The 17,624-nt window shown below is 42.0% G+C and overlaps 1 protein-coding gene across 1 annotated transcript; it reads left to right on the top strand.

Annotated features, from left to right (window-relative positions):
- The first annotated feature begins 357 nt into the window (after nucleotides 1-357).
- LOC144595478 (NACHT and WD repeat domain-containing protein 2) lies at nucleotides 358-17,060 on the top strand. The gene is made up of 7 exons (XM_078403000.1): nucleotides 358-442; nucleotides 1,532-1,620; nucleotides 3,985-4,101; nucleotides 7,548-7,751; nucleotides 9,404-9,548; nucleotides 10,918-11,504; nucleotides 13,290-17,060. Exons 1-7 carry the CDS (start codon nucleotides 358-360, stop codon nucleotides 17,058-17,060), a joined length of 4,998 nt encoding a protein of 1,665 aa, XP_078259126.1.
- The last annotated feature ends 564 nt before the right edge of the window (nucleotides 17,061-17,624 follow it).

The following is a 17,624-nucleotide window of genomic DNA, read 5'->3' as shown; positions in this document are numbered from 1 at the left end:
AAAGGTGGCTTGCAGAGACAATTGTGTGATGTGTATGTATGTATTGGTTATTATAAATAAACGCATAATTATCTATCGTGGAACCTGGACTCATTACTGCCCTGGAGTTCACCCGTTGCTGCGGTTTCCCACTTCAATCATTTGTGCTGTATTTGTGTCTGGTGGGTTTCTAGTTGCGGTGTTGGCCACCACAAGGGGCATTGTCATCGCGCCGAGTTCATGCAGAATCCACGGGGAAATGACATCGACCAGGAAAGAAAAGTCTCTATTGGAGCTACTTGGCCGAAAACATCCTTCCAACGGCGTATTGGGTCGGAACAAGCGCGGATTGTTCCTAAATATTAACCGTTGTGATCGATGGATCACCACCGAGTTCACAATAGTAGCCCGGCTGCTCGGAAATCGAGATGCGTGCAGATATTTCTCTGTTGCAATCCAGAAGGTAAAAGTAACATCCCGTTTTCGTTACAATAATCAACAAAGTCTCCGGCACGGGGGCATTATTTTAACGCATATCTATTTAGTTCCAAAAGGAGCATTAACAAGTTTCGGTGTTGACTTATCTTCAAAGCTGTAAGAAAATAACTGCAGATGCTGCTGGTACAAATCGACGGTATTTATTCACAAAATGCTGGAGTAACTCAGCAGGTCAGGCAGCATCTCAGGAGAGAAGGAATGGGTGACGTTTCGGGTCGAGCCCTTCTCTTCAAAGCTGTATCCATTTCATTCCAATTACGCCCACAGAACATTGAGGATATCGCCGATAGATGGCTCCAGCTGATTGTCAAAGGAGAGAGAATTTGCTTTTGAGTAACGCCTTTCCCAACTTCCCAACAACTTTAGAGTTCAGAGTTACAAGTGTTGAAGTGCTTCTCAAGTGGCGTCACTTTTGTAATGCAAAGAGATGATTGTGGCGACCGATTTGTGCATAAGGGCGCAATGGTCTCTCCTGTTTTATTCCATCCTAATCCAATTAAAAAACATAACTTTTAGGTATAAATCAAGGAACTGCAGATGCTGTTTTACCACAAAAAAAAGACACAAAGTGCTGAAGTAGTTCAACGGGTCAGGCAGCATCTCTGGAGAACATGGATAGGTGGAGTTTCTGTTCGGGACCCTTCAGACTTTTAGTTCTTGATTGCTGCTTGTGGTGGTGTTGTATTTCAGATAATGCTCCTCCATAGATGGCAAGAACGCTACCAGCCACACGCAGTTTCTAATTGTGTTGATCCAAGACTGCACGAACTTTCAGAGTTGTGGAGGCAGCCCATATCATCACTTCCAGTCTCCAGCTTCCCCTCCATTGACTCCATCTACACTTCAAGCTACCCCAGCAAGGCCACCAGCATAATCAAGGACCAATCTCACCGCGGTCATTCCCTCTTCTCCCCTCTCCCATCAAGCAGGGGGTACAGAAGTTTGAAAATGCATACCTCCAGATTCAGGGGCAGTTTCTTCCCAGTTGCGACAATAATAAACTAAAAGAAATAATAATCTAAACCATTGTTTAAATTAATTGGTCATTTTTCAGAAACCGAAATGGAACGGAAGGCACTGAGGGAAAAGGTATATCCAAAGCTGCGAGAATACTGCAGACACAAGCATGGACTGGAGTTCCAGGTAACTATTGTGAGCTGTCCGGACAAGGGTCGGGGCTTCGGGATGTCCCAAGAACTGTCTTTATTTATTCATTTTCCTGGATTGCATTGCTGGAGAAGCCAGAACCCATTGCCAGTTCCTAACTGCCCATGAAAAGGTGGTGTTAAGCTGCTTCTTTCCGGTGGGGATATTCCAGCAACCTGTTTGGATTCTAGGATTTCAACACAGCTAATGAATTCATTTTGAAATGCATATACACTGCCTTAAATGTAGGCTATTGCAACTTGTTTGCAGCTATGAACTAAATGGCTAGATTTTTATTGTGGTGTTATCGCGTCATAGATCATATTGCACGGAAACATGCCCCTTGGCCTGTCATCAATGCCGACCATTTGCCCCATCTATGCTAGTCCCACCTGCCCATGTTTAGCCCATATCCCTCTAAACCTTTCCTATCCAAATGTCTTTTAAATGTAGTTACAGTACTCGTCTCAACTGTGAACCATTACCTCGCATTAACCTATTTTGGCAGGTCATTCCAAATACCCACCACCCTCTTTTCGAAAAGGTTGCTCCTCAGTTTCCAATTAAATATTTTCCCTCTCACCTTAAACCTCTGTCCTCTGGTTTTTGATTCCCCTGCTCTGGGTAAAAGACTGAATTCACCCTATCTATTCCTCTCATGATTTTATATACCTCGATGACATCACCCCTCAGCCCCCTGCATTCCAGGGAATAAAGTCCGAGCCTGCCCAACCTTTCCCTTCAATTCAGGCCCTCAACTCATGGTATTGGTTGAGGGACTGAAAGTGTTTGGGAAGTACAGACCAAGGGAGAACAAGTGGTTCCCTGCAAGATACCGAATGGCTAATAACAGATGAACGAACAGATTGTCACTAGAAAAAGCAAAAAGCTCTTCTTTGTGCATACAGCAACAATTGGGATTGAAACTCACCATCTGCTGTACCATGGAAAGGAGATAATTTACCAATTTATAATTGCTGTAGGACCATTGTCTACAGCAGAAATAATAGTGGTTCTAGAGTATGGAGTGCAATCTAAGTAGTGCAAAGTTTGGTGCTGATGTAGCGTTATGGTTAGGGTTGTGCATGGTGGTTCAAGAACCTAATGGTTATTGAGAGGTAATGGTTCACAGATTCCTATACCTTCTTCCCGATTGTAGCAGCGCACAAGAGCATGGCCAGGGTGGTGTGGCTCTTTGATGATATTAGCTGCTTTCTTAAGGCATAATTTCCTGAAGATCCCATCAAGAGTGGGGAGGTCAATACCTGTGATGGACTAAGCAATGTCCCAACTAACTGCAGCCTCCTTTGTGCCTGAGTGTTCAAATTACCAAACCTGGCAATGATGTAATCAGTCAGTATGCTCTCCATTGTACATCTGCAGAGGTTCACTAGAGTATTTGGTGAGCTTTCTGTGCAATTGCATTAATATGCTGGGTCCAGGAACTTGAAGCTGTTGACTTTCTCCGTGGCTATCTTGCCGATGAAGATAGGTTCATGTTCAAAACTCAGCTTAGTTTAGTTTAGTTTAGAGATACAGCGCTGAAACAGGCCCTTCACCCAGCGATCCCAGCACATTAACACTATCCTACACACATTAGGGACAATTTACATTTATACCAAGCCAATTAACCTACAAACCTGTACGTCTTTGGAATGTGGGCAGAAACCAAAGATCTCGGAGAAAACCCAGGCGGTCACGGGGAGAACATACAAACTCCATACAGACAGCACCTGTAGTCGAGATTGTACCCAGGTCTCTGGCTCTGCGAGAGGTGTAAGGCAGCAACTCTACTGTGACTACTGTGCTGCCCTTGGTATTGCCACACCGTGCCAGCTCCTTGGTCTTGGTAATGTTAAGAGCAAGATTGTTCTTCTGGCATCACTCGACCAGAAACTAAAGGAGTGTTTAGGTCTTTGGACATCAGGAAGGGAGCAGGTTAATGGGCGGATGCCTCATCAGCAACATTTTTGTGAAAAGATGCTGTGAGAAGGCAGGTGGCTTCAGTGGAGGTGGAACATTGGACCAGAGCATCACAGAAGGAACAACCCCTGCAGAATATTGGTAGGGATGGGAGAGGAAGGCGCGCCTGATGGTGTAATTTACCTTCAGCAAGTTTGACTGACAATCATCAAGTTGAGCTGCATGGACAAACCTAATTTACAAGTTGGGTTGAAAAAAGCACCGTATCTTTAGAATAATGCCTTGGCTAGGTTAGAAGCAGGTTGGAAACTTGTTGGGATTGGGACTACTTCTCTTGAGCTGTTCTGGGGCATCATTAAATACATGGCAGAAAATCTTTTCAAGAACCAATCTGTAACACAATAGTTATCTGGATTTCACAGACGATCCACTTTACAGGTAATTGATGCATACATGGGCGTGGATCCTGATGATGTCCATGATTTTGACGTTCGGAAGCTCCGGATGAAGCTGTTGGACGATTGTTTAAAATTTTCCACTGGGCCGTGTTTTGTGGTGAGTAATCAGAATCTGGACACAGAGCACTGACGAAGCTGTTCATAAATCTGTTATCTGGCAGTGGAAATGGATGGTTACAATTGATCTAATGCAGATTGCAGCACCAACCACTTGCTGACTGCAAGGTAACTGCGGAGGTTGGTGGGAGAACGATATAACCACTCAGGTAGCTAGGTTATTTCATTGTTGGCTGCAATCCCTCAGTGTCTTTTGATCTATGAGATAGTGTTGACCTCGATTGTACTGCTGGAAATTCCCTAATTTGGTGGTTCACACCTACATAAGGGGTAAACTGTTTTATTACAGAGATACTTGTTATCACTCACTGGCTATAGTGCAAGTGCACGGATTGATTCTGGGCTTGTGCCCACCATCACGCCTGTGCTCACAAATTCCCAAACATCTCAGGTCTCGATTTCCCTTCCTAAACCTTCCTGCTTCTGTTAGCTCCAAGTAAAGCAAGGCTTCTTTTTAAAAACATTTCATTGTTGCATTCAGCCACCCCCTCTGCCACATGACATTGTCTTTCCCTGTCTTTGTGATTATCTTGAACATGATAAAATAAAAACCTGAAACATTAAGTCTGCGTTTCTCTCTCTACAGATGTTGCCTGACTTGATGAACAGCATTGTGATTTCATCTCAGATTTATGGCCTGTTTTGTTTTTGGTTTTGGAACCCTCAGAGATATCTGTGCTTCTCCAATTCTTCCCAGTTTTAATCAGTATTTTATAATCAACCTTGTCTGCAGTTCCAAACATCTCAGGTCTGGATTTCCTTCCCTAAAACTTCCTGCTTATTGACCACTTTTCCCCATCTCTTTAACCACTCTTTTAGTCATCTATACTAATATATGGCCATGCATGAAATGTTGCTGGATGATGTTACTGTTAAGCACTTTGGGACAATGCACTACTTTGCTAACTAGTGGTAATGTTAGTGTTAGTTCTGAAGACTTGAGGGTGAGTTGTACTTAGTGGTGATGCTCTCATCTCTGAATCAGAAAGTTAGGGATTTGGGTATCATTGTCAGCAGCCCCTTGAGCAGATGCCAAATTGATTTAACAGGGTACTCAGTTCTGATGGAAGTGTGGTGCCCCATCCCATCCAATAACCCATGCAGTATTCTGTGACATCTAGATCAGTTTAAGGAAGTATGAACATAATAATATTCATTTATTGTCATTGCAACGAGTACAACGAAATTAAAAAATAGCCAATCCTGACGGTGCGTACAAACATATATGCAATAAATGCAAAAACAAATAAATACATAAATACAATTATATTAAGTACAAGATTTTTTAACGGTGTTGCCTAGTGCAAAGGTAGTGTTCAGTTCTCGTATGGCCCTGGGGTAAAAACTGTTCTTAAGTCTGTTTGTTCGGGATTTGATCGACCTGAAACGTCGACCAGAGGGCAGATGAACAAACAGACGGTGGCCGGGGTGGGATGGATCTTTTATTATTTTGCCTGCTCTACTGAGGCAGCGTAGGCTGAACAGGTGCTCCAGGGAGGGCAGTGAGCAGCCAATGATCTTCTGGGCCGTCGTGATGACCCTCTGAAGGACCTTCCTGTCCTTTTCTGAGCAGCTGGCATACCATGTGGTTATACAGTATGCCAGCACACTCTCGATGGAGCAGCGATAGAAGGACAACATGAGCTTCTCCTGCAGGTTGGTTTTCCTGAGGATCCTCAGGAAGTGGAGTCTCTGCTGTGCCTTCTTTACTGTGGTGATGGTGTTGGTAGACCAGGTAAGATCCTCTGCGATGTGCGTACCCAGGAACCTGAAAGCGGGTACCCTTTCCACACAGACCCCATTGATGTAGAGTGGGTCGTATTCTACACTGGTTTTTCTAAAGTCAATTATAAGTTCCTTTGTTTTGGAGGAGTTCAGGACCAGATTGTTCACTGAACACCATGCTGCCAGCCTTTGGATTTCATCCCTATAGGCTGTCTCATCTCCTCCTGAGATGAGTCCAACCACAGTCGTGTCATCCGCGAACTTGATGATGGTGTTGGTGGGATGGGTGGGGGCGCAGTCGTGAGTATAGAGGGAGTAAAGGATGGGGCTCAACACACAGCCCTGTGGTGAGCCGGTGCTCAGTGTAATGGTGGAGGAGAGGTGAGGGCCTATTTTGACGGTCTGGGGGCGGTTGGTCAGGAAGGAAGCTCCAAACTAATATCTGCTGGATATAAAAGAATGGCTTACCAGGAATAGAGTGAATGTTCTATCCAGGTGTGATGAACCGGATGGCAGTTCATCAGTCTTTGCCTTGGGATCCTTAAAGCTTTTCTCCAACCTTGTCTACATGTGCTGAGCTATCCCAGAACCAGCCTCCTGCAGCTTGTCCAAACAGTCTGGAATCGGCAACCGTGTGTTGTAAGCCTGTTCAACTTGAGTAATTGATCTTAAATTGTGTTCAGTAACCCTTACTCCTCTGACTAATATTTTCTTTTCAATGCACATTTCTGATTTTTTCCAAAACTTCACTTGAACATTCTCACTATTAAGTATATGTGCATAATTCCTTCATTTGAATTGATTAGGGTGCAAATTTGCACTGAAATTACCCCAAGATTCACTGCATCTTATTGTACACCACAGTCATTAGAGCCATGGAGAGAAACAGTGTGGAAACAGGAACTTTAGGCCGTCAAGACCACACCAACCTTTTACACTAATCCTATATTAATCTTTTTTTTAAAATCTCGACACATTCACTTCAATTCCTCCCAAATTCTACCACAAGGAGCAACTTGCAGTGGCTAATAAATCTTCCATAGTCTTGGGAATGTGGAAGGAAACTGGAGCACCTGAAGAAAACCCATGCAGTCACAGGGAGAGCATGCAAACGCCACACAGCCAGCACTCAAGGTCAGGATTGAAGCTGGGCTTCTGGAGCTGTGAGGCAGCAGCTCTGTTAGCTGCATCATTGTGCTGATTCACCTTGGTTTCACGGCATTTCTCTTATCATCCAAACAATTATTCATGGCAACTGATTAACACTGGGATAAGAATTTTAAGTATGTGAATCGAGATAAAGAATTGTACTTTAGTGACGGTGCCTGTATGTAACTAAAAGTAGTTCTTTAAGCACTGCCTGCTTAAAGTGAGGAACACTCCACCGCTGGAGAAAAATACTTCAGTAGGTGCTCTAAAGGTTTTCCACAACAGCAATTGGACATGCACGTAAGCATGTCCAATGCGCCTACTGAAGTCTTTTTCTCCAGCAGTGGAGTGTTCCTCACTTTAAGCAGGCAACGCACACATCAGTCAGAAGAAGGGTCCTGACCCTTCTGTCATCTGTCGTTTACCCTCCACAGATGTGGCCTGGCTTGCTGAGTTCCTCAGGCACGTTTTTTTGTTTACTTATATGCAGTTCCTGATTGATATTTTCCAGTATGAAATCTCACAATGTCATGTGATGCAACTCTTCATTAGGCATTAATAGGAGAGCAATATGGAAGTACTGGAATACCAGAAGAAATTGAGGCCAATGAGTTTGAGATGGTTCTCTGCAGATTGCAAAATGAAGGCCTTAACACCATGGTCCTGGAGAAATGGTATCATCGAGATGAGAATTCTGTTCCAGCTGCCTACCGCCTGAAATCTAAAACTGATGTCCTTCCCAACTACTGCAACAAGGTGAGCTGCAATGACCTGCACATCCTACTTCTCTTGCACTATATAGGAAACTGTCTGACTTGAATTCTCCACCATTGAAGGCAGTTGAAATGGGTAAGCATATGACAGATGTAATTTAATCAGGATAAATGGGAGGTGGTACATGCAGGAAGGGACATGATGAGAGAAATCTTCTGCACAATCACAAACCTTTGCAGGTAGTAGGTTACCATACCATACCATACCATACACATACAGCCGGAAACAGGCCTTTTCGGCCCACCAAGTCCGTGCCGCCCAGCGATCCCCGCACATTAACACTATCCTACACCCACTAGGGACAATTTTTACATTTACCCAGCCAATTAACCTACATACCTGTACGTCTTTGGAGTGTGGGAGGAAACCGAAGATCTCGGAGAAAACCCACGCAGGTCACGGGGAGAACGTACAAACTCCTTACAGTACAGCACCCGTAGTCAGGATCGAACCTGAGTCTCCGGCGCTGCATTCGCTGTAAAGCAGCAAATCTACCGCTGCGCTACCGTGCCGCCCGTAGATAAGGTGATGAAGAAAGTCCATGGGATATTTGGTTTTGTACACAGGGCATGATACAAAAACAAACAGTGATTCTAAACTTTTTCAAATTGTCGGTTAAGTCTCAATTTGAGTATTGAGTACAATTCTGAACACTTTGGGAAAGATCCTGGAAGGGGAATAACGCCAAGCATCGGGATGTTCAGTGATGTGTAGGGATTGGAAAATTGAAGTTAATGCAGCAAAGATCTGAAAGATGAACATAGATACATCACGATGGATGTAGAGTCTCAAACGGAAGCATCAACCACCCCTTTGTCACCACGGATGCTGCTTAACCTCCCGAGTTCCTTCAGTACTTTCTCTTTGTCTGGGCCATTTATGTGGCAACTCTTTGCATGCCTTGGGTATCAAAGCAAAGAATCTCACTGTGACTTGTCACATGTGACAATAAAGTATTCATTCATTCAATAGTTTGTTTTTGTGCCAGATTCTAACGTCTATAAGCTCGTGTCTCCATTTGAAGGTTCAGCCGTCCAAAATGTGGGTAGTTTAAGGGAAACGGCGTTGAGGTCACCGTGGTCAGCGATTGGGTCTGCGTTGGCATCCATTATAAACAATAATGGAATGTCGGGTCACCAATGTGGCGATGTCGGGTGTGAAATGAAGCAAGACCGTTTGGATTCAGGAAAGCTGTTTATTTACATCTGCTCAACTCCAAGCCATGAGGCAGACTAAGGGATGATCTCCGCCCCTTCCAGAAACCCCATAGCTTAGGGCTATCCCCCCCGACCTGTCCATCTAGTGCCGAGAGATTCGACCCAGGGAGTGGCCTAGTCCCCCAGGGACCGCCACACTGGTGCTGTAAATCTAGAATAAGAACAGAAAATTAGGGAATACTCATCTGGTTAGGCAGCATCCATGGAGAGATCTCGCCACAGATGCTGCCTGACCTACTGAGGATTGCACAATATAATACATTGTGTAAAGGATGTTAATTAAGTTAGTTCATGAATTCCCATCGAGAGTAAAGGATCCAAATTTTCAGTCAGTGCATATATAGTGAAAAAAGCCCGATGGATGTTGATCATTAAATTCCTCTTGCTGCTTCATAGTAAATGAATTCAACTTTACAGACCGAGAGAAGAGCATGGGAAGCAGCTCGTGGAGCGTGGCGCGACAACTTCACAGAAATGAAGATGATATTTGCTACCATAATTAGGAAGTGTCTTAAAGAGGAAACAATAAAACCAGACCAAGCTCAAAAATACTTCATCTCAGGTAAACGTGAAACTGTGTGGTAGCTGTTGAGCAACAGCATTGGCAACTTCCCCCCAAGGAATTAATGAATGTTTTTTGACCCTTTGGCTAACTATAACACCAAACACATGTTATGATCAATAGTGCAAAGGCAACAAGCCTGGAAGCCATGGATGAGGCCCTGTAGGATGTGTACACCAACCATGAAATTCCTGGCCCACATGGCAAAGGGAGACCAACAGATCCTCAATGTGAAAATGAGAAGGACACAATCCTTCAAATATAAACTACTCTGCACTATTCGCAGTTTAGACCAAAGCACCCATTGAAGATACTTCACCATCTGGTGGACGGAACATGAAATACATTCTAAGTTTCCAAGCGTCGTACCAATCCCTAAACTTTATTCAAAAGTAAATACCTGTAAATGTAAGCTGCATTTAAATCTGGCTTTATTTCCAGCTGGCCAAGCCATGGGGAATAAAGGCATGACGTTGGCTTCCTGTTTAGATGACCATTGGTTCTTGCAGTATCCGACCCATACCAAAGGAGGAGATTGGATATGATTGCCCTTGTGAAGGAGAAAATTATAATTAGTGTAAAGAATCTGGGGAAGGTCTGACAGCTTGGAAAGCCAAAGGAGACTTGAGTATTTTATTTTTAAGAGGTGAATGATGATGGCAGATTTGAAATGGCAGATCTGAATCATCCTACCACAACCAGAGAGCAGTGTTGAACTACTATCTGCCTCATTGGAGACACTCAGTCTATCCTTGGTCGGACTTTGCTGGTTATACCTTGCACTAAACGTTATTCCCTTATCATGTATCTAAACACTGTAAATGGCTCGATTGTAATCATGTTTTGTCTTTCTACTGACTGATTAGCAAGCAACAAAAGCTTTTCACTGTATCTCAGTACACGTGACAATAAACTAAACTGTGCGGAAAGGGAGAGGAATGGTAACTGTTTATAAGGAAGATTCATTATTTATTTAAAGTAGGTTTGGAATGAAATCATGTAATGATGAGAGGGAACATGATAGATATGACGTTTTCCACTTTGCTGTACATTATGGAAAAGTAGTGTATTTGCTAAAATAAGATAAATAAATACAGTGTTGATGTTCAAAGGAACATGGGTGTGCTTGAACATAATTAATTGAAGGGTAACATGCAGGTACAGCAATTTTGAGAGTATTTCAATATTGTATACAAATAAGGAAAACATTTCAATTGTATGGGGCATTATGTACCGGTAGAAGATCAGCCAATGAATAGCAGAACAGGCTTTAGAGCCAGATGGTCTATTTCCGCTCCTGTGTATTGTTCTACATTCTCCTTAAAAGCTTGAATGCCTTTGCATTAAATGCAATGTCTTTATTCTACAGCTCTTGAAGCTGAGTTGCAACATGCTGTGATAAATCAGCCCACCAGCACTCTACAAAACTGCATTTGCTATATTTGCAAAATTCCACACCTCACTCGTCACCTGAAAAAAACCCTTGAAAACCAGATGAAACTGCAGGACACTGAAGGACTGCTGCCCCAGGATGCCCAGGAACACGGCAAGCTTCTGAGATTGCGAGATAAAATTCTCCCATCATTGGCCACCGTCTCAGGTTTACGTGTTTACACTTCAACGTTGCTGGGCAACTACAAGCAGGATCACGTTGGGCAGATGAAACAGGAATACATTGAGGGGCTTTGTCGGCAGTTCTATACTGATATTGTTATGCTCATTGACAGCAGCAACATCAACACACAAAAACCTGCAGATAATGTTGATGGTGTGGTTGTGGAAATGATGAAGCATGCAGCCTTATGCAATTTATATGCAAACCTTTCTGACTTTGAATGGAAAGAAAAGGATCAAATTAGAGAATACATTGTTAAGAAACAATTGAACAGTCCCTTAATCATTGTGGGAGGGCCTTGCACTGGAAAGACCGTTCTTTTGGCAACCTGTGCCAAGCAGGTAATGGATTTTACATTTTCTTTAACAACATTCACCAGGATGTTACTGGGGATGCAGTGTTTCAATAATGAAGAGAGACTGGAAAGGCAATGGTCTGTTTTCCCTGGAGAGAAGATTAAGAGGGGACATGATTGAGAGTAATTAGGGTACACTGAATGATTTTTTTTTCCCTTATCAGAGGTGGCTAAAACTCGAAGACACAGATTTATGGTAAGGGGCGAGAGATTTAGAGGGGATCTGAGTGGAACCTTTTTCACCCAGAGAATGGCATGTACCTGGAATGCACTGTGGAGAGAGAGAGAGGTGGAAGCAAGTTGCTAACAACATTTAAGAAGTATTCGGCCAAGTACATAAATCACTTAATTATAAAAGGTTATGGGCCAGATGCAGGGAGATGGGATTAATATGGATGGGTTCCCAATGGTCAGCTGAATGGCCTGTTTCTATGCTATATGACTCCATGACTTAAAAAGCAAAAATTTGTGGATACTGGAAATCTGAAATGAAAACAGAAAATATTCAGCTGTTCATAGAGAAACCATGGTGTGCGGAACCTAATTATATCTCAGGTTAGTAAATTTGCTGATGGCACCAACATTGGTGGTATAGTGGGCACAGAGGAGAGCAATCTAAGTTTACAAAAGGATCTGGATCAACTAGGAAGTGGCCAAGAAATGGCAGGTGGAAATTATAGTTCATCTGAATGGCAGATGGAATTTAACTCGGACCAGGGTAAGGTGATGCAGGGCAGGACTTGCAGAGTAAATGGAAGGGCTAAGAATGCTGAGGGGTGAGATCGAGGTACATAATTCCTTGAAAGTCATGACATAGTTGGACGGGGCAGAGAAGAAGGTGTTTGGCAGGTGTGCCTTCATCAGTAAAGATACTGAGTACAGGAGTTGGCACGTCATGATATAGCTGTACATATTCTGCATTTTCCTTGTGTGTTGTTTATCCTTCTGAATCCAAGCTTTAATTTGCTCTCTTTATTCCACTTGTTGTATTTGAGAAATATTATGGAAGAATTTTATTGCATTCGTGTCTCTTTGAGCTCTAATTCAAGAAACCATTTACCTATAAGTCTTCACCCTCCTTGTCAGTGATTAATGTATTCCTTTCTGAATCCTTGCATCTCAATAGTAAAATAGATACTCACTGAATATTCACTGAAGACCCAGATGCCTTGTTACCTTCACTTCTGTTTCATCTCTTCCATTTAATCATCTATGTTGTCTCCTCTGTGCCTCATTCAGCTAGTTTATTCTTTAACTTTCCAACACGCCTCCCCCCTAATTTTATTCCAACACTCGCACTTAACTATTTTACTTGATCTATTTCATCACTCACAACCAACAACATGGGGCAACCAATATGCAGCTTGCGAAATAAAAAAAATTAAGTAAGCAATGGTGATTGGGAAGCTGAAAGGACTGAAGGTGGAGAAGTCACCTGGACCAGATGGACTGCACCCTAGGGTTCTGAAAGAGGTGGCTTTAGAGGCTGTGGATGCATTAATAGTGATATTTCAAGAATCACTAGGGTCAGGAGTGGTTCCAGACGATTGGAAAATTGCCAATATTATCCCGCTGTACAACAAGGGAGCAAAGCAGAATAGTGGGAACTATAGGCCGGTTAGTCTGACTTCAGTGGTTGGTAGGATTTAGAGTCCATTATGAAGGATGATGTTAGACACAAAATGCTGGCGTAACTCAGTGGGACAGGCAAGGAATGGGTGATGTTTAGGGTCGAAACCCTTCTTCATATTTATTCTGTGTTTCTTCTCAGATATGTTCGTGGCTGAATAATTGTGAACCTATTATAGTCAGTCGCTTCCTCTCTACAGGCCGCAAGATCTGCTTTCAGACTGTCCTGACTGGAATCTGTCACCAAATAGCAAAGACCTACCACAGACCTACACCAAGGTATCCTGACAACGCTGAAGAATTAGTGAACTGTTTTGTAACCCTTTTAGAGTTGTCATCTGAACAGCATCCGTTGATAGTAATGATAGATGGTGTTGATCAGGTCTCTGAAGCTGATAATGCCAGAACAGTCTGGTGGCTTCCAAAGAATCTGCCAGCCTTTACCAGATTAATTATTTCCACTACAATTAAGACGTATGGAATTACACAAGCAAGCAAATTGTTGCACCCAAATGAGGCATATTTTCTTGAGTTAAAGCCAAGAGAGAGAAAGGAATGCAACAAAATTCTCACGCGACACCTACTAAACTCCAATAGAAGAATTACATCAGGGCAGCAGATATTTGTGAATACTGCTCTGGGACAGTGTACTCTTCCACTTTTTGTTAAGTTACTTTATAATGAAGTGCTTTCTTGGACATCTCATGATGATATTAATGACCAAACTTTAGGAATAACCATTCATGACAATATTGAGCGACTACTTAAACGACTTGAGAAGGAACATGGGGAGGGTCTCGTTTCCAGAGCTCTGGGTTATATTACACTTGCAAATTCAGGACTCGTTGAGGCTGAACTGTTGGACATATTGTCACTTGACAACTATGTTATAGAACACTTTTTACCTCAAAATGATTTGCCAGCTTCAGTGAGAGTACCATATTATGCATTAGCAAAACTACAAGAGGACCTGAGAGGGTTTTTAGTTGGAAAGTCACAGAATGGAGTAAAATTGCTCGTCTGGGCAAACAGACATTTTCCACTAGTTATTAATAGATATTACCTCCAGAACCTGGGCACTGTGCAACAAATGCACAATGTCATGGCAGAATATTTTAGTGGCCGATGGTCCGGAGGAAGGGGGAAGCCATTTCCGATCACTATGTTGCAGCAGGGCCCAGTGAAGGATCAACAGGTGCATCAGGGAATTTCTGAACACAGGCTTTTGATGGGAAAATATGTTGATAGGCAACAGCCTTCACAACCATGGCTTTTTCAAGTTCAGTCTTCTTTGGAAGGCCATTCTTTAGTCTTCCCAAATAATAGAAAAGTTGAAGAACTGGCTTATCATTTGAGGAGAATTGGAAGGCTGGAAGAATTATATTTTAATGTGTTATCTTCATTCACATCCCAACATGCAATGATTAAAGTTGGCCACTTGGTTCAGCTAATAACTGAGCTGGAAGAGAATAATCAGACATTAAATCAAAGGGGTCTTAGATTTTTGGCAACAGTTTTGAAGAGTGCATATTGTTTACTGCAAAAATCCCCTGATCAACTTTCAAGGGTTATTCAGTTGAGACTTCTGCCATTTGTAGGGTGCTTCCCACAAATGTTCAATTTTCTGATGCAAGCCTATAAAGAAGGGCTCCAGCACTGTGTTATTGTTGTGCTACACAGTCCAGTGATTACTGTGCCCAGACTGCATACCACGTTGTGCACCTCCGACTTTTCTGCAGCAACTGATATCATAGAAATTCAGTCACAGAATCTGGTTCTTGTGACAGTGGAAAGTGGTTCTGTATATGCTTGGAACCCAGAGTTTCAAAAACCTTGGGAACAAATAAATACAAATGGTGTTAGAGTTACAGGAGCCAGAATAACAGATGGTGACCAATTCCTTGTATTAGCAACTGGACATAGCACTATATTAGTGTATGACTTTTCCAAGCGATCCCTCCTTTATGAAGCTGAAGTGAGAAGAACATTTGATGACGTCAACCCAACGATTGTTCAGTCAATCAGTGGCTTTGCTTTGTGCAGTACAAATGTGGTGGTGTGGTTTGTGAATAGCACAGTAGTGAGGATCTTTGATCATAATTCCCACCATACAATCAGGCAGTTGAATTGCGAACATGAGGTTCAGTGTATTTCTTTTTCTACAGATGGAACATATGTACTGTGTGGACAATTGCAAAGTACAGTCACAATATTTAATATTCACACTGGTTGCCAGATAGCCACGGTTGCTTGTGAATTCCACGAAGCACCTGTTTATTCAATTTTCATGTCTGCTTCCAACAGAGAAATCTATATTGTAGACAAGGTTGGAAATAAATTTATTTGGGACACAGAAAACCTAACTGAGCCAAGTCTTCAGGAAAGTATTATGTGTTCAGATGATGTAGATGAACTTCTTAATGTTGAATTTTCTTCAAACTCCCTCCTATTGTGTAAGATGTCTTGTATTGAACTCTGGGACACATTGAATTGGAATATGTCAGACATGTTCAAACCTCCAAAAAATGAATATTTCATCCAAGCTATATTGTCACAAGATTGTTGTTGTATTATAGCTGCAATCAGTGGTTCTGAGGCATTATTTGTGTGGAAGAGAGAGACAGGACAGTGTGTTCTAATACTTGAGAACAGGTTTGGTACACCACTGAGATTATCTAAGTGCTTTTCACAGAAGTCTTTAGTATCATTCACTTCAAAGGGATATCTCATATCCTGGGACTTAGATTGCATAGATAGAGCTTCAGGTCTAGCAAAGGCAGAAAAGACCATAAAAACAATTCTTCTTTCGAAGCAAGGGAAGTATTTTTATACTTCCGATGGTACCAACATCATACTCAAATGGAGTCTGACTTTCTGTCAAATAGAGGCTACCTTTGCACATGCAGATCTCGTCAAAAGCTCTGCTCTTACAAGAACAGGGGCCACTCTGATAACTGCAGATGTTAGCGGTGATCTTTATGTCTGGGACACAAAAACTGGTCAAAACCTGCACCGGATCAGATACAGTATTGTGACACAATTATTGGTAGCACCAAATGATCACTTTGTGGTATCGCTTTGTGAAGACTGCGTTTCTAAGGTCTGGAATCTGTCCAATGGGCATGTTGTCTGCAATATTCGCATACCTCTAAAGAAAGCAATGATAATGCCAGAAAGTACGTTCATTTTGGGTCTTCATCAACATTGCCTCCTTGCTGTCAGCTTATGGTCAGGTGGCATAGTCAAGCGATTTGAATGTGCTGACAAATCTCACATTATTGCCTTTCAAACACTGAAAGATTATCCAGACTACATCTTGCTAATTACATCTTCTGGAAACATGTTTACCTGGAACGTTGTGGAAGAAACCTTTTGCCAACAGGTCCAGTTCCCTTTCAAACTGTCTGGACAACTGGATAACTTTCAGGTGTCAGATAATGGGAGCATTGCAATTCTGTCAGTTATTGATGAGAGTATCAACGTCTTGGACATCCTACATGGAAAATTGTGTGTCATTGGTACCGAGGGAACTATCTTTAATCAGCAATTGACGAGAGATGGTCAATATGTTGTTTACATCAATTCCAGAGATTCCTGTACTTGTGACTTTCATTCAAGTCCAACACTTAATATTGTTCGAATAACAGATGGGAAAAATATTGGGTGCTGCTACTTGTGCAAAATCCCCTCCAGTATTCTTGTCTGTGAATGTGATTTAAATATCTTGGTAGGTTTTGAAGATGGGAGTATTGGAATTTATGCAGTTGCTGACTATCCCAATGCTGAGAGCAAACTTAAAAGCCATCTGACCGAGATAACCAAAGGTGAATATCTTTTTAAAAAGAAAGATTGGTGGTTTAAAGACTTACCTGATGCTGTTTGGGTAGATTCACTCAATGAGTATTCACAGTAACTTCTTTACGCATCTGGGTGTTCCACAAATACAAGTAGACAATACCAATTCCTTAGTCTTTTACATTTTTGGACAACACACAAGAATTATGTCTGAACTTTGTTATATAGGTGTAATATAAATAAGGTTTTTGTTAGATGAATCATTTGTATTTTGTTACAGACTACAAAAAAGAGAATTATGAAGAATGATTTGCGGCATCATTAATCTGTTGGATGAACAGTTCTATTGAAAATGATGCCTTATTGTTCTATATAGCACTAGGTATATGGGCTTTGTTTATGATATTTTAATGGCTTTATAAGTGATGAAAAAACATTCGCTCTGCTGGATCAAAAATAACTGAAAAGGACTAATATGGGTTTTACCACAGCAGAACCAAAGAAATGAAAATGTTTTGCATTTATACCTGTTAAGAAATCTCAAAGAAGACTGCATTAATATGCAATGGAGGGTGCCTATTTTGTTAGTAAAAAGCACTAAAAATGTACAAAATTAATTAGCAGTGTGATTTTTATGTTCAACATGGCTTTGTAGTTAACAAATAATGCAACAAATAAACAA

The sequence above is a fragment of the Rhinoraja longicauda genome, chromosome 7 (assembly GCF_053455715.1).
Source record: "Rhinoraja longicauda isolate Sanriku21f chromosome 7, sRhiLon1.1, whole genome shotgun sequence".
Taxonomy (NCBI): Eukaryota; Metazoa; Chordata; class Chondrichthyes; order Rajiformes; family Arhynchobatidae; genus Rhinoraja; species Rhinoraja longicauda.
Note: the sequence above shows the minus strand (reverse complement) of the source record. Positions and strands in the feature narration are given on the sequence as shown.

Coding starts and splice junctions, on each gene's coding strand:
- LOC144595478 (XM_078403000.1), top strand. CDS start 358: ATGGATCACCACCGAGTTCACAATAGTAGCCCGGCTGCTCGGAAATCG. Junction 443..1,531: donor TCTCTGTTGCAATCCAGAAG/GTAAAAGTAACA, acceptor GTCATTTTTCAG/AAACCGAAATGGAACGGAAG. Junction 1,621..3,984: donor AGCATGGACTGGAGTTCCAG/GTAACTATTGTG, acceptor TCCACTTTACAG/GTAATTGATGCATACATGGG.